Here is a 24,303-nt window from a genome sequence, read left to right on the forward strand (position 1 = left end):
GTATTATGTGTAGAAAAAGTAGAGAGGAGATGTTGATTGATGTGACCCAAAAAAGATAAAAAGATGAAATAAGTGCACTTTTTCCTTTGTAGCCAAACTTGGCCTTAGTTCAGTATTGGATCTAACGGGGCTTATAGCCTTGAGAACTGTGTAGCACATTATTTGTTTTTTTTCTTGGTACCCAGAAAATTATTGGTGTTCATGTTGTAATCTGTTTTAAGTGGAAAATGTCATTTATCATGTTCTTGAGAGACATGAGTATTTTAACTGTTGAACTGTGGAACCTTCTTTTTGAAACAGATTGTCTTTACCAAACTGTATGATAATCTAGTTTTTGTGATATATATCTTATTTTGGAATTGAACTCTGTTTTCAAAACTGTATTTACTATCCATGTTGCTACTCACTGAGCTATCAGTTGACTTAGTTGTTTATCATTTCCAGGTGTTAGAAGGACTTAGAGTGGACTCATGGCATATTGGGGACTCGATTGCATGGACCTCTAGGACATTCATTTATTTTGTTTTAGATTGTTATGTCAAGGTTGTGCATATTTATTTTTATTTTTATTGAGGTTCATTTAGGATTATTTTGATATGTTGGCTGTTTATATCCCATATGTTTGGATGGTATTGATTACGGTTGGTTTTGCCGTTTATACTTGTGGTATGTCACTGGATTGAGTTTGGTTATTTATTATTGGACTATTGTATAGTTATTCAATGTGTTTATGGATTTGTGTTTAGGTGTGCCTTGGGCTGAGTCCCTATGGGCCACAGCCGGTCATGCCCGGATTTGGGGTGTGACACAAATCCTTATAATTTTTAATTATTTTAAATTTTTTAGTATAATATATATTTTTTTTCAAATTTTTGGAGATATGATCCCGCACCCTCTGCACCCCTAGATCCATCATTGATCTTCATTAAGCACTTTTAAATCTATTATAATTAGAATATTACCCGTACTATCTATGGTATAAATAAATAATCAAAAATTAATTTTTACATTTAAATAATAATATAAAATTTATCTAAAATATGTAGTAAAAATTATTTATGATCAATTAAATTTTATTTACTGTTATCAACGTTACACATAAGAGAGAGTTTTTATTATGTTGTCACTAATTGTATATTATAAAAAAATACATATCATCAAAGGTTAGACCACGCAAGCTCATGGACTTGGTTTTAGCTTAAAAAATGCAATGGACCATAAAATTTTATTCCGAAAGTGAGTATGATATGAATTTAAAGTTAGTGATATGTGAATTTAAAGTGAGATGCCCAGGCAGGGGGGCAGAAGACAACTCCTACGACTCCTCAGCACAATAAGACCAAGGAACATTCTCGCCGGTGCTTCGCGGGAGGTCGGCCATGGAGAATCCCAGAAGACACGATCTCGGCCTAGATGATTAGGTCCGAGAAAAGAAGAGCTCAGTCTAAAAGTGAGCAGATCCCAGATTCCAGAAGGCAAGATCTCGGCCTAAGATGATTAAGTCCGAGAAGAGAAGAGTTTACCGAGATTATGTTTAACCCTTGTTGAAACTTGAGAAAAGTTTACAAGTTGAAGTTAAACCGAAATGATGTTTAACACTTGTTGAAACTTGAGAAAAGTTTACAAGTTGAAGTTAAACCGAGATGATGTTTAACGCTTGTTGAAACTTGAGAAAAGTTTACAAATTGAAGTTAAATCGGGGTCATGATTAAAGGAAGGAATGATATGGGTTCCATCACCTCAGGATGCCGAGGTAATAGAACCTAGGGGGCAGTTGTGGTGACATAATTTTTGAATGACAACACGTGGCCGAGGTGTCACCGAAGTGCCAACCGAGGTGCCACGTGTCTTGGTTATGACGCTGAGGTAATCTCGGCTAGGCTGAGGTTATCTGTGAGAATATCGGAATCCGAGATAAGCGGATATCCTAGAATGAGAGAAAACTTCAGTTTGGGTGAAGATAAGACTCTTAGAGGGTTTATCCTAATCCTACTGGGAGTCCAAGATTAGCAGTAATCCTAAGTCCATTAGAGTTAGACTTTTGTTGGGACTAGGATTGAGTTTGCTATAAAAGAGAGGCATCCCCATAGGTCTAAGGTATGCTTTTGATATTCTGTCTAGTGAGTTAAGCACTATTGGTTATCTTTGAGAGATATTGAGTATTGACTTGATCGTCGGAGTGCCCCTGGGTGGACGAGCTACCGCCGAAAACTCTTCTTTCTATTGCAGGTCGTTCGGACTTAATCTATTCTACCGGTGCTCTCCAGCTGGGTACCTATTTGGCAGTGTGGTCAGAAAATCACCCACACACTACTACTGTTTAATTATATAACAACTTTAGTTAATTATTATTTATTTATTTATTTATTTATTTTTGCCACCGGCTTGTTAAGGTTTTGTTTGGGAAATTAAGTTTGAGGCTTTTTAAGTTATTTTAGTCAAAAAAAAAATAAAATAGACTTTTTAAACAAAACATCACATCTAACTCATAAGTATTACATTCTTTCTTTTACAAAAAAGTTAAAAAAATTCAAAATATTTCTAAACGAGACTTTTTAACCCTAAGTTAAAATAACTAAAAAAATTAAAAAATCAAAAAATCTACCCACCGCTAAGTTAAAATAACTAAAAAAATTAAAAAATCAAAAAATCTACCCACTTTACAAACGAACCCAAAAAATGAAACTAAAGCACGTTGTTTTTTTTTTTTTTTTTTTTTTTGGGGGGGGGGTCAGTGTCTTCTGTCTAACATTGTTTTTGTCGTGAAGGATATAAATTATAATAATTGTCCCATGCACAGACAAACACACTCTCTGTCCCCTGCGTGGTCGTTCGTAAGCCGTGACGCTTGCATGCCCTTTTTTTGGTTTTTCTCACTTTGTTTTCAACTCTTTTTTTTGTCATTATGTCTTGTTGTTCTTCTCTCTAATCTTTTCTTTATATTTCATAGATACATACGTACATACATACTCTTTTTTCTTTTTTGTATTCATTTCTATCCATTCATATTAGAAATTTTATCCTCACACTGCTTTTTTGAGTTGAATTTTAACCTCTTGTGTCTCCAGTTAAGTGTCGTGTAGTTATGATTGACTACAGTTATTTGGTTTAAATTTATTTATTTATTTTTTATGATTCATTGTAGTGAGTGACTTTTAATTACCTGTGAAGTGAGTGACTTTTAATTACCTGTGAAGTGATATTAAGTTATGATTTATTGTAATATTTTGATTATTATTTAAAGTAATTTGTTATAAGGTAAAGTAATATTAAGAGCTCGTTTGGTAAGTAATTTTTTTAGTTAAAAAGTCTAAAAAGGCACTAAAAAGTAATAATTTATATCAAAAAGTCAAAGATTTTTTTTTCTCTCTATTTTTACACATTTTTTCGTAAAAAATCAAAAAATCATTTCAAACATATTAATTTGTTTTTACATCATATTTTAACCAAAACGCTAAAAAGTTACTAAAAAAGTATGTTCCCGAACGAGGCCTAAGATCACAAAATATCAAAAGTTGTATATGATATGTATTAGAAGAAATTTATGGCATGCACCCTTAAAAGGTGTACATTAGGATGTATTGTGATAAAAATTATGAATATTTGTCACGTGTTTATGTCACTTTTATGGGAAAATTCTATAATACGCATCTCAAAAAAAAGTATTTATCATATGCACCTAATTATGATTTTTGTAGTTTTTTTGTTATGACATTGTGATGTTAATTGTGTTAGGTTATGACTTAACTATGATCTTTTGTGATTGCTATTTTGATTATGATTGAAGAGATTTTTAATTATAGTTGAAGCAGTGCTTGGTAATGATCCTTTGGATCTTTTTAGTTATAACTGAAAATGATTTGATCATAACACTTTGTGATATCAATATCACAGAATATACCTTATAACTTACATATGGTACACTCTTTTGGGATTGTGTATGATGGAATGATCCTACTTTATGGTAAAATTATAAATAGTTATAATGTACACCCTAAAATTACAAATAATAAAATTACGATATTTTGTAATCTTTATAATATGACATTTTGTGGGTGGCAATTGTGACATTTTTGTATGGGTTATGTTATGAAGTTTTCTAAAAATATAGGAAAATGTTTGGGACTTCCATAAAAGAGTATCTTTATGACTCTTGTTAACGTATTGATCATTAATGTGTTTAAATTTTTTTTAGACTTATATCTGATAGTGACATGAATAATTTAAATCATGTTAAAATTGTAGGAATTATATTTTGTGGTCCCTATCGTTACTAAAAAAGTGCTTAAAAAAGGTACGGAGGGCATTAAATAAACTCGTTTTTTTAAAGGTTGCAAAGGTCCACATTAAAAGCCACAAAGAAAGAGACGCTCCTATGTATTGTAGAAAGAGAGAGGCGTATTTAAAGCCTCCTCTTTCATTACATGCATGTGAGGCTAAACAATCTACAGTCCTAAAGTTGCAGTGTTTCAGAGGTATTTTCGCTTGCTCACTTCGTTGTAGAGAAAACAAGGGTTTTGAATTTTTGAGGGCTTTAAGACCCATATCAGTAACCAATGATCTACCTTTCCATTTTGGACAGTTGCTGTTTTGAGTGAGTGTGTTTGTATCTCCATGTTTGTTGTATATCCCATTTTCTGAAGCCAAAAACAACAGAAAATATTTCAATAGAGTCTTACTCTCTTGTATTCTCCTCTGGTTTCTAATTTCTCTTGGAAACCAAAAGAAGGGAGGGTCAAGTAGATACCAATGCCTGTTTGTTTGTTTTAGTTCCAAGTAGAGTTCAATTTATGTCAGTGGAGTTACAAGTTTGATTTTTAATATGCATAAATATGACTTCTTCATTTTTTATTAATTAATTTCAAGACTCTATGGTTTGCTATTACTGCAGAGCAGAGGTGCAGGGAGTTATTTCTGGAAGGATTGGATGAACAGAAAACCCAATCAAATACCTAAATACTCTACTACTTAAAATTATTTGTATCTGTATTACAAAGAAAAATAATAATAATTTTGGTGGTGAACATAATTGAAAATGGGTTTTGAGCCTTTGGTTTGGTATTGTCAGCCAGTTGAAGGTGGGATTTGGGCAACAGTGACAGATAGTGCTTTTGGTGCTTATACACCATGTGGCATTGACTCTGTTGTGGTTTGTATATCTCATTTGGTTCTTCTGGGCCTGTGCTTCTACCGAATTTGGCTAATTAGAAATGATCTTAAAGTCCAGAGGTACCAACTCAGATCAAAATACTACAATTATGTGTTGGGTCTCTTGGCTGGTTATTGTATTGCTGAGCCTTTGTTTAGACTGGTTATGGGCATTTCATTGTTTAATTTGGAAGGACAGACAGGTCTTGCTCCCTTCGAGGTTCGTTGTTTACTATCATGCAGTTTCTATTTACAATTTTATTTCGATTCTAGCGTTCCTTTACTTTGAATAATATGCGATCTGGATTTTATAGTTTTCTTTTCTTTTCTTTTAAATGCATCTAACTAGTTAAATGTGTAATCTTGGGTATCTGTGCTCTTTTCTCCTATGTGTTTCAACATGCAAGATTATGAGGCATCCATAATGTGCAGCTAATTAACAGCCGAAGTTAGACATTTGCCTAAGACGTTGAGAGTAGTTTTTTAGTATGAAAATATCTGCCATGGAAGAGCATGCTTGTGTATTTGGTTGTAAAAGCAAATAAAGCTGAACTAGGGCTTTGAAGTGAAGTAAGCCCTAGTGAATACAGTTCTGTTAGGAAAAAATATTTTTCTCCGCGTAAATCTTGTTCATGATTTACAATGTTACTTCCTTCAATCTTTTTTCTGCGCTTACATTTCAAAACATTACAACTCCAAGTAAGATTCAGTTAGCCATCCTCGTGGACATTTACATTTACATTTGAGACATAGTTCGGATTCTCAAGATGATTTTACATGGCTGATGCAATGCCTAGCTCCAAATGGGGGTTTGTGGGAGGAAGGGTCAGGGAATCTCGATTCTGAAGTATCAAAATTTGTGGTGGCTGACTTTCTCTGCATTAATCTTAAGCATTCTAGAAACAAGAACATAGTATATGATAGCTATGTTTAAATCTTTAGAGACAAGAGAGTCACTAAATAGCATTTTGGACTTGCATTTACCTCAGTTAAAGGGCACTCCATTACTGGCTTTTCTTCTATCATGATCTTCTAAACGTGATTAGGTATTGCCCCCCAATGGCATTGCATATAGATTGCATGTTCTTCCCAGTTATGTACTGTACATCTCATGCATCTGTCTTTTATAAAAATTCCATACTCTTCTTTTGTGCAAAAAGATGTTTTTAGGGATTAAAGTATTGGATAGAATGCTTCATTTCACATATAAACTGAAGTTGAGGCTCACAAGGATTTAGGAGTGTGATGCTATTGCTGAAGGAGAGTTATTATGATTAGAATGAGAGGAAAAGGAATTATGCTCTTTGATATTGGTTTTGGACAATTTAAAGATATTGGTTGTTAGTATCTAAATTTATTTTGCGATAACTTTATATCAATGATCCTTTTTTTATGCTTCTCTTTTTCCCTTTTATGGGATCTTGGCTGTTACTGATTGACATTTGCCTTTGGTCATTGTGGTGCCTTAGTTTCTAATTTCTGCTATTTTGGTAAAGAGAGACTAAAGCTGATCTATAATGTCTTGGCAACCATGAATAAGCCAAACATTTTTGTTTTTGTTTTTTCCTTTTTGTTTTCAAATTTTCTGTGCTCAATTTCAAATGACAAAGTGACTGTAGAAATTATTCTTAGATCAGATGATCACTTCATTCTCACACTTACTTACCAAAGAGACAAAAAGAATAATAGTAAAAGTCACAACTTTGAAATAAGATGCACTTTATTATTGTTTTTAAGGGTGGCTTAGCCCAACAGTAAGACTTGTCATTAGTATTCCCTATATGAAGCACGTGTACTTAAAAAAAAATGCCATACATTGGATACACGGGACGAAACATGTATCTTTTTTTTTTTTTTTTTTCATTTGTGTTCAACTTGGGTATTGACTGGGTACCTCTGGAGCACAACAGGCTCCAACAACAATCATGTTTTGAAGTATATGAGTAACAAAATAGGGTGTTCTTTTATTCAGAGATGAAGTTTGCTTGATAGGCTTCCTTTAATGCTTAGCATGCTTTTAAAATTAAGTTTTGGTTTGTAGGTTTTCTAATGTAATGACATTAAAATTTGGTTTGCACTTTGCTTTTGGCATTAAAAGGTGTCATGAGTTTGAGTCATCGAAATAGTCTCTTTAGAAATGGGGTAATGCTGTGGACACCTTACCCTTTCCAAACCTTGTTGTAGCAGGAGTCTCATGCACTACGTTGCCTTTTTTATTGTTGTTATTAATATCATTTATTTTATTTATTTTCTCATTAATGAATTGCAATGTTCATTGGAATGTCTATCCCAGTTTTTTTATTTTTATTTTATGGCATGTAGATTATAAATTGTTTAGGCGATGTGATGGTTTAATGCTACGTTATTTGTAAAATAGTGTCTTCTCTCTTACAGATGGTTTCATTGATCATTGTGGCTCTTGCTTGGTGCTCCATGTTGGTTATGCTTGGTATAGAAACTGGAATCTACATCAGAGAGTTCCGGTGGTATGTCCGGTTTGGAGCCGCATATGTGTTGGTGGGGGATGCTGTGATGCTCAATCTTATTCTTTCAGTGACAGATTTCTACACAGGGTCAGTATCATTGTTCATTATTAACTAGTGTGATTACTACTTTTAATAAATTTGTAAACCTTCGTTGTTGGTACCTATGTATTGTGCTTGAAATTCATTTACTGATTGAAAAAGTACTCCTAGATTGCTCACTCATTCTATTTTGTGCATTTCCAAAACTTATTTCGATTTCCCTTAAGTTTTCAAACTCTTTCCTTCCCCAAGTTGATCAAAATGTCAGATCAGAAACAAAATCAATCCTTGTGCTTTGGCATATAAAATTAATGAACTATTTAGTTAGGATTCATGTGGCTTTGGTATAGAATTCCTCTTTTGTAACTGTCAGTGGCTTATGCATACTCATAATTGTATTTATTTGTGCAGATCTGTGCTGTATATGTACCTCCTCACACTTTTCATTCAGGTTTGTTGCTTTTGTATCTGTGTTGATCCTTCTAGGCTCATGGGATTCATTATGTCTTGCCAACACATACTGGCCAATACTTGTTAGACACTAAAATTTAAATCCAGAAAGCTGATGCCAAGTCAGGATGACTGCATTGTATGGGAAGCAAAACATTTTTCAAACCAAAATGGTCTTGATTTTAAAGTTTCTGGTTTTTATTTTAAGTCACTCTAAAGAAAATCTCTCTGATATTGGTATGTAATTTTTGTTCTAGTGCAGGTTCTGTTTGGAGTGTTTCTTTTTGTTTACATTCCTCAATTGGATCCTTATCCGGGGTACGTCCCAATACGGAATGACCCTCTTATTGACGCCGAGTATGAAGCACTTCTTGGAGGAGAGCATGTTTGTCCAGAGAGGGATGCCAACCTATTTTCCAGTAAGTAGTAAACATTATTTAGTGTTGTTTTTGCCAAGAATACCAAAGTGTTGAAAATGGCCTAGTTCTTGTTCTAGAATAAAGAAATCTTAGCAGTATGATTTTTTTCAACAGAGAATGGACTTCAATTAGAAAATTAGTAGATGCTATGCATGTGTATCTTGGAGGGTTAGTATCTTACAATTTGACATGTTTAGAGATACGCATAGCTAATACATATCTTACTATCTTATGCTAAATGTATCTTATGGGTGCATCTATTTACACCACAAATTTAACTTCTTGCACCCCTCATTTCCTTTTTTGTTTTTTTAATTACAATTCTCTCATGTAAAATTACCAAAAAACTCAAATCCTACAAATCATTGACCCCAATTTCTCAAAAACTCAAATCCTACAAATCATTAGAGATACGCACCCCTCATTGCCAATGATTGAGTTGCATACCACTAATGTGATGCATTGGTATATGGTAGGGATTTGTTTCGGGTGGATGACCCCACTCATGCGGCAAGGCTATAAAAGACCTATCACTGAGAAGGATGTCTGGAAGCTAGACACATGGGATGAGACTGAGACATTGATTAAAAAGTTTGCATTGTGTTGATTCTCTTACTTACACCTCTGCGTAGTTAATTAGGTCTTCGTTCTATGGGATGAAATAATTTCTGACTTTTGTAGGTTCCATATTTGTTGGGCTGAAGAATCTAAAAGGTCTAAACCCTGGCTTTTGCGTGCCTTAAATAATAGCCTTGGAGGAAGGTATTCTTTAAACAAAAACCATTCAAAATAATCTACATTTTTCTATTTTAGTGAAACCATTAACCTTCCAAGCAATTATTATTTTCTAATATGAACATCCACATGTTGTACCAACATATAAAAGCATTTTTATCTCATTCCTTCCAATCTAATTTTTTTCTACAGGTTTTGGTTTGGAGGCCTTTTCAAGGTAATGACATTATTCTCCCTACATTTCTTTAAGCTTTTCATTTGTTTAGAACTCTTCATATCCTTATATCGGGCAAGTTGCTTGCTCTAAGCATTTGATCTCTTTAGAAATATTGTTGTTTAGTGTTACGAAACTGTGTTACCTGCAAGATGCTCTCGTAATATACAAGCTGGACGTGTGATCCGTCATTTGTGTATTTGGCTTCAAATGTCATTCAATCTTAGGAGGCCTAGATGCAACTTTACCTTGTACATATCCTAGACCATGCTTGTCACTAGGACTCTTGCCAACACTCAACATTGGTTTAGTTCATCTGTATCACTAGTTAGCATCCTAGTAGTGACGTTGCATTAGTCAACTCCTTCTCTAAAGAAGACATGCTGCACTTTCTCTAAGGAGGTTATACTTGGCTTTGTTAGATCACCAATTCTCCCAACAGCTTAAGCTATTAAAAAATGGACCAAACAATGTATATCAAACTATCCAATACCCTCCTTCATGTGCAATCCCATCTTGCGTGTTGAGAGACAAATAGAGAACCAAATAGAAAGAGAAGCAAACAACTAAACATAAAAGAAGAAACCAAATTGGAGCCAAATACCAAATGCTAAGAGAGAGACTTGAACATAAGATCTCTCTCAACCTGAGCTCTAAAACCATGTTAAATCACTAATAGTTCCAAAATCTAAGCTTGACATACATTGTTGGGCCCATTTTCTGACAAGTAAAGCTTTTGGGACAATTGGTGACTTGATATGGTATTCGAGCTCAAGTTGGGAGAGAGTCTTGCATTCAAATTTTTCCATTTGCATTTGGTTCTTGTTTGCATTATACTTCTCTATATGTATGTATGTTTGCATGTCCACATGCAAAATCAAGTTACATATGAGGGAGGATGTTGAATAGTTTGACATACATTGCCGGGCTCATTTCCTAACAACTTAAACTTTTGGGACAATTGGTGACTTAACAAGCTTGGCTACAAAAAAACTAAAAAAAACAATTGGTCCACACAAATTTGCCAACCTAAAAAAACTAACAAAGCTCGTATCATGTGCATTCATTATAGTTATTTAATTTTGTTGTATAGTATGGCTTGAGCTTGCATTATATTTCTTCAATGTAGTTGTCCTAGGAGATATAGTCAACCTTGGTGAATTTTTTATTAATGTATTATTTGTTTTTCCTTCATATTTTACAAATCTTATGAATCATATGACAATCACTTATATTATGTTTGTCATCTTACTCATCATTCTTCAACAATCTTGTAGATTGGCAATGATCTTTCTCAGTTTGTTGGGCCAGTTTTGTTGAATCATCTCTTACAGGTTAGTCTTACCATTCAAATGCATGGTGATGCATCCCATCTTTGTTCCTTTGTGATCCAAGGCCCATAAAAGGGCCTCTGACTTATTTGGACACTAGCGAATTACTCGTGCCTAAGGCACTTACGACACAATTTGATCCCAAGTAAACTAAACACCCTTTCATGCCTTTGACCAATCCTAGCCCCTACACTTGAAACCAAACCAACCACTACTAAAACCAAGATAAACCACCAGACTCTTAAACTCCGGTTTAATCTGCAGCTGATGAAGAAGGCTGTATCATTACTTGACATTGTCAGCCATCACTAGTATTGTCACATCTACTACTATCACCTAGTTGTTGGCAAAGAGAAATCATAAGTAGAAGAAAAAGACAAAAGTTCAAAAGTTACAATTTAGGGCACAACCAATTATCAAATAATTAATAGAAATTTAGATTTTACAATTTAGGAAAGTGGATGTTAATATTTAGTTTAATTCGACTCATTACAATACTCAAATGAAATTGTATTATCACATATGGTTTTTTTTGTTTTGTTTTGTTTTGTTTTTTTTTATTATTATTTTTTTTATGGAGGAGAGACCAATTAATGAAAGAAAATATTAAAAATAGTTTTAATAATTGATAGGTAAAATATTAGTATTTGAACTAAGGAGGTTCATTAGTTGTTAAATTGTAAATTTGAAATGTATAACTCATTTTCTATATAAAAGTTTTGGAATGACAATTATTTAAGAAAAGTAAAAAATTAGCATATATATCAAACCCGGCACATAATTCATGTTGAAAGGCCATAAAATTTAAGAAAACTTGAGAAAATTGCCTTATAAAAAGGTTGAAAGTCTAAAGTGAACAAACTACATTAACAGTAGAATTGATTAATTTTATTTCGTAGACATTTCAAAAAGTGATGAGCTTTATTAAATAGATATATTGCCTTATAAATCAAATGATCAGTAACATCAAGACGAGTTCGGATTTGCTAAAGTTGAAGATTTCAACTTCACGGTGAAGTTGACCTATTATGGGACTAACTTGGACCCACTTCGATAATCTAAACCGTTCATCTCATACAACTAACTGAGAAAATTATCCATGCAAAAAATCCATTTGATCCAACATCGATTGTCATACCATTACATCGTTTTTATCCATACGACGTACATGTTTTTAAGAATGGACTGTTGATTTGTTATAATATATATGTGATTACTTATGTTTGATCAACCAAATTTTTTGCATGCATGTTCTTCTCAACTTATCATATGAGATGAACAATTGAAATTATTGTGATGAGTACAGATTGGTCCCACAATGCACCAACTTCATCTATGAAGTTGAGATCTTCAACTTTAGGAAATTCGAACATGTTTATTTATATTTTATAAATTCAAAATTCTATTAAAATTGATTGAAAACTTTCAAATCCGAATAGCTAAAAATGTTTTGTAATAATCTATTTAATTTGCTGAATTGACAAAGTTGTTGAATTGGCATGGGTAACTATAATCTATAATTTATATTTGTACCAAAAAAATTAGTTCCTAAAAATTTGGTTTTGTATCAAAGAAAGTTTCAGGATTTTACACCCTTTCAATGTTTAAGCATCAAGAGATAATTTTTATTTTTTTATTTTTTTTATTTTTTGGGAATAAAACATAACGGAGATATAAAGAAGAAAGGAGAGAACATTTTAGTAATTTGAGATAGGGTGGGAAGGGCATATTTGGGGTACAAAAGTTGAAAGTGACATATTTGGGAGGGAATGTTGAAAGTGAACAAACTTCATTGACCATAGGATTGAAAGCAAGATTAATCCTAGCCATTCTAACCAATTGTACCACATAGACGTTTCTAAGAAGTGATGTGTTTTATCATGTAGATTTGGCTAATTATTATATTCTAATTAAGTGGAAATAGTAAGCACACTTCACAAAAATTGTTGTGTTGTTCCATGTCAGTAGTAAAATTTGTGATGATAATTTATATTTTAGGGATTAATTTAGTTTTTCTTAATGGTTACTTCTGGCAATTAATTGTGCTTAATACTTTCCTAAAAGTATTTACTTTAATCCTAACACATCACCAATAATGCAATATGAAGCAGTTCCACTTTGCTTTTGGAGATATAATATGGATCTTGTAATTCTAAGCATTTTTTCAAAATTCCATATCATCTTATTGATACACCTGCTTTTTGGATGTTTGTCCATCTCCTCTTTTTACTTTTTTTTTTATTATTTATTAATCCCTTATAAATGATTGTGCAAAAATGTACCCAAAATTAGTTTTGTAGTCAATTAAATCATTCACAATTAGGAACACTTAAATATTGAAAAAAGTAGGTTGAGCTTATGAAGTCAATATTCACTGAAATAAGAAATTATAATATATACTTACTAGGTAAGCTCATAATTTCTTTATAATACTGTAAATCTTGTATATTTTTCACCCACTCTTGTGTTCTCCCTTTACTTCTCATTTTTAGGTATGCAAAGGACGCCATTTTAGCTTTATAGTTTGTATTTGGCCTACAAAGTTTATGATACTACTGATTACAGTCAATGGAACAAGGTGATCCAGCATGGATTGGCTACATTTATGCCTTCTTTATTTTTGTTGGGGTGGTATGATTTCTATCCTTCTTATTTTTATAAAGTATTTATGTTACAAAAATATGTATCAGATTTATCTCATATTTGTTTTTCTCAAGGGAGTAAATTGCTCTTCCTTTAGTATTTCTTTTTCTTTTTCCTCCTCTGCGTGCTATTAATTTCATTATATAATCACTAATAAATATTACATGTTATTTGGCATTCTAGAGATATCACATGTATGGGTTTAATATTAATTATCTGGGTCATTTTTCTTCTTATATTTATTTTTCAACTAACATCACAAAGTTGATTCATTGAAATTAAATGCAAAATCCACTGGGAAATACAATAAACATAAAAAAGAGAGAGGAAATCATTTGAAACGGAGCCAACACCGGCCAAAGATGTGGAGATGCCATTGATAGCCATCACATTAGTAGAAGAAAGAGGAGAGAAAATAGAAATAAACAAGGAAGGATCATTTTCCATATGGTGCGTAGCACCTGAATCAAATACCCAAGTGGAGCGAGATGAGGAAGACAAACCTAGAGGTGAAGAGAGAGAAAGCATTAGATGAATTGGGATTGATCCTCTACAGATGGGGCAGTAGCTGAAATATATTTATCCCCACCCTTCTTCCAAGTCAACTAGTGTCCATGATACCTGTCTCCACTTTTTTCCGAGACTCTTGCTGCCCAAAATTTTGTAGACGTAAAAGTTTAGGACACTGAGCCTTCCAGTGACCTTTTTTGGTGACAAAAACAGCATTCATCCAAAGGTGTATGAGTGAATGATTTGCCTTGTGTACTAATTCGATGGCCAGTAAACACTGTCTAAATTTTTTATATTATGACCATAGGATGGGCTTGGATTGAACTTGAAATTTTGAGGAAGAATAGTATTTAGTATTGCAATTATCCTTCAGACTCAACATCTTAAGGCATACAATTAGGTGTTTCAAATATTTAAAGCAATTGGTTTACTCATTTGAAGTTTCCAAAAGCTGTCTAAGTCTTGAAATGGGAGATACATCCTAAAAGGTATATGAAAATGACAATGATATTTGAGGTTGTTTTGGGAACTAAGTGAAACTCAGGCTCTTTCTGAGACTTAAAAATTTCTTGGGAGAAGTCTTTGGAAGTTTTGTCTTTCTTCTATTTTGACTGTGCAATCTAACCCCTCCCAGACCCCCATCCAATAGAAACTAAATTGGTTGTAGTTTTTATTCTCTACCACAATTTATTAATTCTATCCTTCTTATATTTTTTCTGGGTACAATTACTCTTGTTTTTTCATCCAAAACAGTGTATCACTTATTTTGTTGAATATTGAAGTCACATTCCACAGTTTTCTCATGAGAGCAAAAAGTTATAGGACTGCATATTCTTGAATATGTTATTTTGAATGTTCTCTATGCTGAACATTAAACTGCCGTTGTTAGTCCTTGATACTAAAAGATTTAAGCAGTTGCTTTCTATAAGCATTCTTTTCTAAGATAATTTATGCCTAGAGTACAACTGATCATGGAAGTTGTACTTGTAGTTTGCAATCATTGCATTGACTAGATGATTTTCCATGGTTCAGTCAGCTGGAGTGCTGTGTGAAGCTCAGTATTTTCGAAATGTTATGCGTGTTGGTTTCAGGCTAAGATCAACTTTGGTAAATTCTCTTTCTCCAATTACAGTGTAAAGATCTACATGTGGCTTATTTCTGTATTTCTCTTTCAATTTTGGTTGCTTTTTGTATCACCTAACATGTTTCTTTTACTGCATTAGCATTACTTGTTTGATCCGGGGCGGCCACAATTACAAGAAAACCAACAGTAGACTGCATACCATATCAGATTTTGAGGATAAAAACTAAATTTACATAATCAGATTAGGGGTTTCTTCTAGCATACCAAGGGCTTGGGTGGAGAGTTTGAATGAATCTGCTTGTGGCAGAAGTTTGTTCTCTATTCAATTTACATCACCCGGCACATCTATTTATCAATTTTTCATTCTTGAGCATGTCTAATGTCGTAGATTTAAAACTTTTTGATTTTTGGCGAAAAACTTTGGCTCAAGGAGGAAGCTGAATGATATAGTTTAGAAAAGTCAATGACCAAGAAGAACAAGAATAAAAGTAGAGCAAAAGAAGAAGTATACGATAGAAAACAGCTGGTGTAGTATTCTAATTGGGTGATAGGGATTGTATTTATGTTGATGAGAATGGCGCTCTTTGAAATAAGTAATGCATCTCTTTTACAAAAGGAGGAAAATAAAACTGTATGCAAACTCTGGGCCCTTCAAATGCCAGAATAAATATTAACCATGGTCATATTATTTAGTTTTCTCATGAAAACTTCTTGATCATATTTCCCCTTTTCAAACTTTTGTGATGACTGACCCAGACACTTGTCCAAATGCTGTCAAATATAGCTCACAGAGGATTTTCATTTTCCGTTTTTTAGATGTCAATGAAATGTTAATCAGTTGTTATGGTTGGTGATGTTGGTAATGTTCAATGTATATTCTTCTGGAGTTCTAGGATGTCTTGCCAATTTGAAAGCACCAACTTAATTTGACTTCCTCGTTTGTAGGTGGCTGCTGTATTTCGCAAATCCTTAAGACTAACCCATGAAGGTCACAAGAAGTTCCCATCTGGAAAGATAACAAATTTGATGACAACCGATGCTAATGCACTTCAGGCATGCTATTTTTGACAATCATGCACATGCACACAACCTCGCATGTAAATAAACCTTATTATGCCCAATGCTAAATTCATTATGCTTTTATATTATACTCTATTTGAGGACACTACGAGTATGAAATTTTGATGAAGTTTTGGGAAGTCAGACAATGATTTGTCCTCTCTCTATTTTGAATAATATTATGATATCATCAATTTCACCATGACTGTTTCCAAAGAGAATAAATTGACAATTCTCAATTGCCTGAACTTTTCGTCGGACTTCTCTGTATGTATGAAGAAAACTAGTGATGATTCACATATAATTGCATTATTTGGGAAATGTGTCTGCAACAAGTATCCCATGTCTGAAAGTATACAAGTCAGTAAAAAAAATTCTTGGATTTTCATTTTTTTGAAATTCAGCTGGTAATTTTTTTCTTTCCAGTCTGTTGTTTTTTATTTGAAGTTGGCAATCGGAACCTAGTTGGTCTCTCAAACAAAATATCAGTGGCTCTAGTCCCCTTGTCTTTTGAATACAAAAAATAAAAATAAAATAATAAAATAATAATAATAATAATTTTGACATTATAGTTTTAAAATAAAGTACAATTTTCTGTCCCCCACCAAGGGTTATAAATCTGCATTAGTACAACTTATATAAAAAATAAAGAAAGACAATCTGTAATAATACAGACTCGTTATAGTTAGAAATTTTGATTTGCAAGGATGCATTTTATCATATGACTGACTTTGGTCTATAATTGATTTTGGTACCAATCATGTCTGCATATTTTGGTAGTCTTTTGCAGTTGCTTGGATTGAATTATAAACTCATATGTCCTTTGTTCAGCAAATATCACAACAACTTCATGGTTTATGGTCAGCTCCATTTCGTATCAGTATTGCTATGGTTCTTCTTTATCAGCAATTGGGTGCTGCATCACTTCTTGGTTCCCTAATGTTAGCTCTAATGTTCCCATTACAGGTAACAAAAGTTTTTCCTGCTGCTTTGCAGCTACATATGGATTTTGTCTTAATGGTGTATTGCATGTGTGTGCGTGCGTGCGTGTGTGTGTGTGTTTTGAAATTTGTTGGATCCATCGACTTTGAATAAAATCATAACCATCTTATTTGGTTGACCATGTTTAGCCTTTTTTATTCCCATTCTACTCTGTCTAGGGAATGGTTGTTAAATGGCCTCAGCACCTAGGAAGGCACCCAGAATTTCATAAGCACCCCTCTTTTTCATCTATTTGAATGTTTTTCTGATATTATACTATTTTTGATGATTTAACATTTCAAAATATTTTAAGTAACAAAAGTCATGCTTGTGTGAGTGTTCGTAAATCAAGCAGCTACAAATTTTAGAAGGGGAGAATGTTAGGCATGGCTCGAAATGAAATATTGGGGGGTTCTAAAAGAAATAATAGAAAAAAAAAAGAAAAGAAGTAAAATAGGTTGGACTAGTGTGTGTGTGTGTGGTTACTTTCCATAGGGAAGAAGCCTGTTCTTGTCCATGGTTTTGAAGTAAATGAAGCTTGAGTAACCAGCTTAGGGTATGATGAGATATCACCCCTTATTTATAGATGAAGATTAGGGTTTACAAGGCATAAAAAAGATTACAGAAAAATGATTACAGACCCTAGTGACTTTCGGCTAATATAATATGCTAAGTGACTTTCGGCGAATATAATATGCCAACACTCCCCCTCAAGCTGGTGCGAAGATATCTCTCATGCCCAGCTTGCCTAATATGTCATGAAATGGTTTATTCCCAATTCCCTTGGTGAGAATGTTAGCAAGTTGTTCACCAGACTGGACAAAAGGAGTACAAATGGTACCACTAGTGAGTTTCTCCTTAATGAAGTGGCGATCAATCTCAACATGTTTTGTCCTGTCATGTTGAACTGGATTGTGAGCGATGTTGATGGCGGCCTTATTATCACAGTATAACCGCATGGAGTCCGTCTGAGCAATACCTAGATCACTCAACAATAATTTGATCCATAAAAGTTCACACACACCTTGTGCCATAGCTCTAAACTCAGCTTCTGCACTTGACCTGACAACCACATTATGTTTCTTACTCCTCCAAGTAACTAGGTTGCCACCAACAAATGTGCAATACCCTGAAGTTGATCTCCTATCAGTTACTGACCCAGCCCAGTCAGCATCTGTATAGGCTTCTACACGAAGATGATCATTCTTTGAAAAATACAGACCCTTACCAGGAGCAGACTTCAAATACCTCAAGATTCTCATGACAACCTCAAAGTGAATCTGATGAGGAGCATGCATAAACTGACTAACTACACTGACAGCAACAGCAATATCAGGACGGGAGTGAGATAGATAAATGAGCTTACCCACTAATCGTTGATAGCTCCCCCTATCCACAACTTCTCCTCCTTCATCATCTCCCAATTTCTGATTGGGTTCCAGTGGGGTGGCACATGCCTTGCAGCCAAGCATCCCAGTTTCCTTCAACAGGTCAAGCACATATTTTCTCTGTGAGATAAATATCCCATCCTTAGAGCGAGCAACTTCAATTCCCAGAAAATACTTCAAGCTTCCCAAGTCTTTGATTTCAAACTCTTTGGCTAAATATTTCTTCAACAGAGGTATTTCCCTACTATCATTGCCTGTAAGAACTATGTCATCTACATAAACAATAAGTGCTGTAGTCTTACCGCATGAGGAATGTTTCACAAACAATGTGTGATCTGCCTGACTTTGTTTGAAGCCATATTTAAACATAGCCTGAGTGAATCTCTCAAACCAAGCCCTTGGAGACTGTTTGAGACCATATAATGACTTCCGAAGTTTGCATACTTTGCCTTCTGTTTGATGATCCTCAAAACCCGGAGGAATGTCCATATATACTTCTTCTTCGAGGTCACCATGGAGAAAAGCATTCTTGACATCAAACTGATAAAGCGGCCAATCTAGATTAGCTGCTAGAGAGAGAAGTACTCTGACTAATTCATTTTAGCCACGGGTGCGAAGGTCTCCTGATAATCAATGCCATATGTCTGAGTAAACCCTTTTGCCACAAGTCTTGCCTTGTAACGCTCAATAGACCCATCTGCTTTGTGTTTCACAGTATATACCCATTTACAGCCCACAGGTCGTTTGCCCGTAGGTAACTCAGTCAATTCCCAAGTGCCATTCTTCCTAAGTGCTTTCATTTCCTCAATCATGGCTAGTTTCCACTCAGAGATAGCAAGAGCATCCTGAAAATGGTTAGGAATACTAACAGAGGAAATATTGGACACAAATGCTCTATATGAGGATGACAAATGAGAGTATGATACAAACTGTGAGATAGGATGTTGAGTACAAGATCTCACACCCTTCCTTTTGGCAATAGAAACATCAAGATCAATGGACTCACGAGATTCAAAGTTATCTAGACTCTCATCAGAAGCAGGAGATGGCAGTGGAGTAGCAGAAACGGTCCCGTGTATCTAGTTAACTTGTTTTCTGTCGATGTCCCGGACATAAACATGCCCATCCTTATTCTTGGTGACAGTGGGTTCTATAGTTCCAGTAGAAGAGGGTGGTGCAAGAGCAACTGGTTCTACCATAGGAGGCACAGGACTCACTTCTACCATAGGAGGCACAGGACTCACTTCACACCAGGGCTCCCCCGGAAATGAGGACGGTGACACCGGAGAGGACAAGAAATAGGACTGGGACTCAAAGAAAGTGACATCCATGGACACAAACCACTTACGAGAAGAAGGGTGGTAACATTTATACCCCTTTTGAGTAGGAGAGTAACCAAGGAAAACACACTTGAGGGAGCGAGGGTCCAACTTACCACGAGAGGGAGAGTGATTATGGACAAAACAGACACAACCAAATATTTTGGGAGGAATAGAAAACAAGGACTGAGAACCGAGGAGGACGTGAAGTGGAGTCTGTTCGTCCAAGACCTGGGTAGGGAGACGATTAATAAGATGGGCAGCGGTGAGAACAGCGTCTCCCCAATAGGGTCGAGGCACATTCATAAAAAAACACATGCACCGAGCCATGTCAAGAAGATGCCGATTCTTGCGTTCGGCCACCCCATTTTGTTGAGGGGTATTGGTGCAAGAGGTCTGATGGATAATGCCATGAGTAGAGAAATATTGTCCTAACCCAGAATCTATGTATTCCCCGCCATTATCAGAACGAAATATTTTGATAGTGGCCCCAAACTTAGTACAAATCATCTTATGAAAAGTGCGAAACACAGAGAAAACCTCACTCTTATCTTTCATGAGATACACCCAAGTAGCACGAGAAAAATCATCAATAAATGTAACAAACCAGCGATGACCATTCACAGACAGAACACGAGAGGGACCCCAAACATCAGAATGTATTAATGAAAAAGGAACTAAGCTTTTATTCAAACTGGGAGCAAAAGAAGCTCTATGTTGTTTTCCAAGTTGACAAGACTCACAAAGAAAGTCAGACACATGATGATTTGCGAAACTAGAAGGAAATAAATGCTTAAGTAAATGAAATGAGGGATGTCCAAGACGCCGATGCCACAGCCATACATCAGCGGGGGTAGTAGAAGACGTGGTGGAAGAATAAGCAAGTTTATCCGGTTGATCTAGGAAGTAGAGACCATTTTCTGCACTACCACTGCCAATCGTCCTCCCCGTGACAAGGTCCTGAAAAAGACAATGATCAGGAAAAAACGTCACACAACAATTCAAATCCTGGGTAAGACGACTTAAGGATAACAGATTAGCAGAAAACTTGGGAACATGGAGAACAGAAGATAGATGTATGGTAGGAGTGACTTGGACTAAACCTTTTCCAGAAATGGAAGAAACAGTTCCATCGGCAATCCTAACTTTGTCCTGACCTGAAGAGGGCTTATAGGCAGAGAAAAGATCAGAGGAGCCAGACATATGATCTGAGGCACCAGAATCAATAATCCAAGGCAAAGATGTATGACACAGGAAAGCACAAGGAGAAGATGCTAAGTTACCTGAGCGGGCAAAGGACGAGGAAGCGGTACTGAGAGCAGTAGAAGATCGGCGGTCCAACAATTGGCGCAAAGCATCCTCCAGCTCAGTATCAGAAGCTTGGGTAACAGAAGTAGAATTAGAATCAAGGGTATCAAAGGCACTAGACTGATGAGCCCGGGAATAGGAACCACGTCCTCGAGATTGGCCTGACCGACCTCCTCGAGAACCAGACCGATCACCTCGACCCCCAGATGGAGTCCCATGAAGCTTCCAACATGTCTCACGAGTATGCCGCGGCTTCTTGCAATAATCACAGAATACAGACTCCTTAGCAGCAGACGGAGGAGGCAGGCTGAGGCCATCTCGAGGAGTAGACAGTAATGCGGAACGGTCAGTAGAGACAGGGGACATCATAGCAGACCGACGACTCTCCTCATTTTGTACATAGGCAAATGCCTCCTGCAGTGAAGGAAGAGTGTCCATACTCAGAACTCGACCCCTAACTGGATCATACTCCATATTTAGGCCGGCCAAAAATTTAAAGACCCGTTCCCGTGCGATGAACTTCTTGTACCCGACAGAATCAGTAGGGCAAACGGGCTTATAGTCTTCCAGGTGGTCAAGGCGTTTCCAGCCGTTGGTGAGGAAAGTGAAGTACTGAAGAACAGTCTGCTCCCCCTGAAGGGAGCTCTCAATAGAGCGACGCAACTCAAATACCTGTGAAAAATTACCTTTGCGGGAATAGGTAACAGACACAGCCTCCCAAATGTCCTGGGCAGTCTCCATAGACAAGTAGCCCTCACCAAGTTCTGGAACCATCGAATGGATAAGCCAACTCATAATCAAAGAGTTGGTAATCTCCCATTGGTCATAACCTGAGTCAGTGGTACTGGGTGCCTGTATCCTGCCATCAACATACCCCATCTTCCCTCTGCTTTTCAAAAACAAAGTCAAACTTTGAGACCATGCTAGGTAGTTCTGACCATTAAATAGAGAGGTGGTGATTTTCAGACTAGGGTTGGGGTTCTTAGTCATGGTAGTAGGTAGAATGAGACTCTCACTCTTTGGTGTTTGAGATGAAGGGGACACACTAGTGGAATCTGTCATGGATACAATACTACCAAACCCGCAACAAAACTAGTGGAAATCACAAACCCGGAAGGTGGTAGTGAGATATCAGGCACAATGACCACTATAAAGACATAACAAAATTAAGAAACGATTTTTTTTTTTTTTTTTTTTAAATTTTTTTTTAATTTTTAATTTTTTTAATTTTTTTTTAATTTTTTATTTTATATATATATATATATATATTTTTTTTTAGGTGCAGCTTTATTTATGTGTACATGTCTTTATATATAAATATATATATATATATATATCAGGCTATATTTATAAATATATATCAGGATATATATGTATATATATATATTTATATATACCACAGTGAGATCAGAGGCTGAGGGCGACGAGTGACGAAGAAGACGAGCGACGAATGGCTGGAGAAGATCGCCGAGCTGAGGAGTTGACGGCTGAGTGACGATCGACAGAGGAAGGCGAGGAGATCGACGAGGTGAGGAAGACGAGTTGAGGAGATCGACTGAGGAAGACGAGCTGAGGAAGACGGCTGAGGAGATCGACTGAGGAAGACGGCTGAGGAAGACGGCTGAGTGATGATCCACTCAGGTAAGCTTCGAACCCTAGAGTGTCGTTGGTGAAAAGGTCTACCAACGAGGGTGAGCCGAAACCCTATAGGTTCTGCTCTGATACCATGAAGCTTGAGTAACCAGCTTAGGGTATGATGAGATATCACCCCTTATTTATAGATGAAGATTAGGGTTTACAAGGCATAAAAAAGATTACAGACCCTAGTGACTTTCGGCTAATATAATATGCTAAGTGACTTTCGGCGAATATAATATGCCAACAGTAAACAGTTCAATTAAAGTCAAATTAACCAATCTATTAAATTATCATACTTCTGTATGCTATAGTTTAATTGTTTTCTACATCTAAATTTGCTGTATTTATTCGTTTGAGCTGATAATATTACTAGAACAGTCTTGATTATTTCAGAATCAATAAATAAAAATCCAAGGCTTCAGATAGTTTTAAATTTCTCTGGCAATCAAGATGCCTGTTCGTTAGTTATATTATCCTTAATTGAATATTTGATGGAAAGTAATTGCATATTTGAATCAATTGAAATTTGACCGGGATAGTATGATCTATCTGTTTATCGAATCGAGCCAATCGAGCTTCTCTGATTTCCAGCAGTTTGGTAGGACAAACAGTGTGTGGATATAATTAAAATCTAAGTTCTTATTAGTACACACTTGTTCACCAGTTGCTACGTAAAAAATCGATTGTGAAACAAATGCAACTTTTGGTTGCCTGGAATTGTTTCTAGCATTGAAACTTATTGAAGAGTTAACTGGAATGACTTAAATTTTTATAAAGGGATTAAAAGAATTTTAATTGATCAGAATTAAGGAAAATATGTTTTATTATGAACATACTTATATATGGAGCATTAATATGCTAACATAAAACCATATTTCTACTTGTATAAATTTCTACATATCCGGTTTTTTCATGCAATGCATGTTTCATGGTGAAAATCTTTTTGGTTAAAGACCAAATATAAAATATATTATATTGTTGGAATATAGAATATATTTAGAATCTATTTAGGATCTATTTAGGATCCCGTGATTTGTGGATCATGGATATTTAAGCTTAATTTTTGCACTCTTGTTTATTTCCTATTTTCAATTCATTATATATACACATGGCCTCACCCTTATTGTGGTAAGCCAATTACATACAGTTCTTCTTGGTATTCAAGCCAATACCCTAGCCCACCCCTCCTTCCCCTCTTCTTCTCTTCTGTTGGCACCACCCATCCATCCAGCAACACTGCCGGCAGCCCCTTTTTCATCCAGCAGTCACCAACAGCGCTGTAGGCAGCCTCCAGCAGCCCTGTCGGCACTTTTAGGCTGTCACCCAGCCATCGCACAGGCCATTCCAGGCCTGGGTCTTGCTGGATAGCCTTTATAGGCTTTGTCAGTCACTTCAGAGCTTAGTCTGCCACCGACCAGGCTATCCAAGGTCTTGTTCATCGATCACCCTAAAGTGTGTTGCTAACCTTTTTACAGCGCTTTTGGATGTGTTGACTTTGCTTCTCTCTGTTACAGTTCTTACACTAATGTGGTAAGCATGTGCTCTGTTCTT

General features: G+C 35.5%; 1 protein-coding gene across 13 annotated transcripts in view; it reads left to right on the forward strand.

The window, feature by feature from the left end:
• Positions 1–4,318: 4,318 nt before the first annotated feature.
• LOC114291047 (ABC transporter C family member 12) overlaps positions 4,319–24,303 on the forward strand; it is a 93,764-nt gene continuing 73,779 nt past the window's right edge. For 5 of the 13 annotated variants that reach the window (XR_014340124.1, XM_082887333.1, XM_082887327.1 and 2 more), the window contains exons 1-13: positions 4,319–4,475; positions 4,892–5,368; positions 7,543–7,721; positions 8,085–8,124; positions 8,386–8,542; positions 9,019–9,133; positions 9,224–9,304; positions 9,470–9,494; positions 10,769–10,825; positions 13,388–13,453; positions 15,008–15,082; positions 16,005–16,112; positions 16,950–17,084. Coding sequence is in view for 12 of the 13 variants with exons in the window: in XM_082887333.1 (XP_082743459.1) it covers positions 5,036–5,368; positions 7,543–7,721; positions 8,085–8,124; positions 8,386–8,542; positions 9,019–9,133; positions 9,224–9,304; positions 9,470–9,494; positions 10,769–10,825; positions 13,388–13,453; positions 15,008–15,082; positions 16,005–16,112; positions 16,950–17,084 (1,371 nt within the window). In the remaining variant the exon portion in view is untranslated. Of the gene's footprint in view, positions 4,793–4,891; positions 5,369–7,542; positions 7,722–8,084; positions 8,125–8,385; positions 8,543–9,018; positions 9,134–9,223; positions 9,305–9,469; positions 9,495–10,768; positions 10,826–13,387; positions 13,454–15,007; positions 15,083–16,004; positions 16,113–16,949; positions 17,085–24,303 lie in introns of all 13 variants that reach the window. The other 8 variants (XM_082887329.1, XM_082887336.1, XM_082887330.1 and 5 more) reach the window with 6 other exon arrangements.

This window comes from Camellia sinensis, chromosome 9 (assembly GCF_055761805.1).
Source record: "Camellia sinensis isolate YWXY chromosome 9, ASM5576180v1, whole genome shotgun sequence".
In the NCBI taxonomy this organism is placed as follows: Eukaryota; Viridiplantae; Streptophyta; class Magnoliopsida; order Ericales; family Theaceae; genus Camellia; species Camellia sinensis.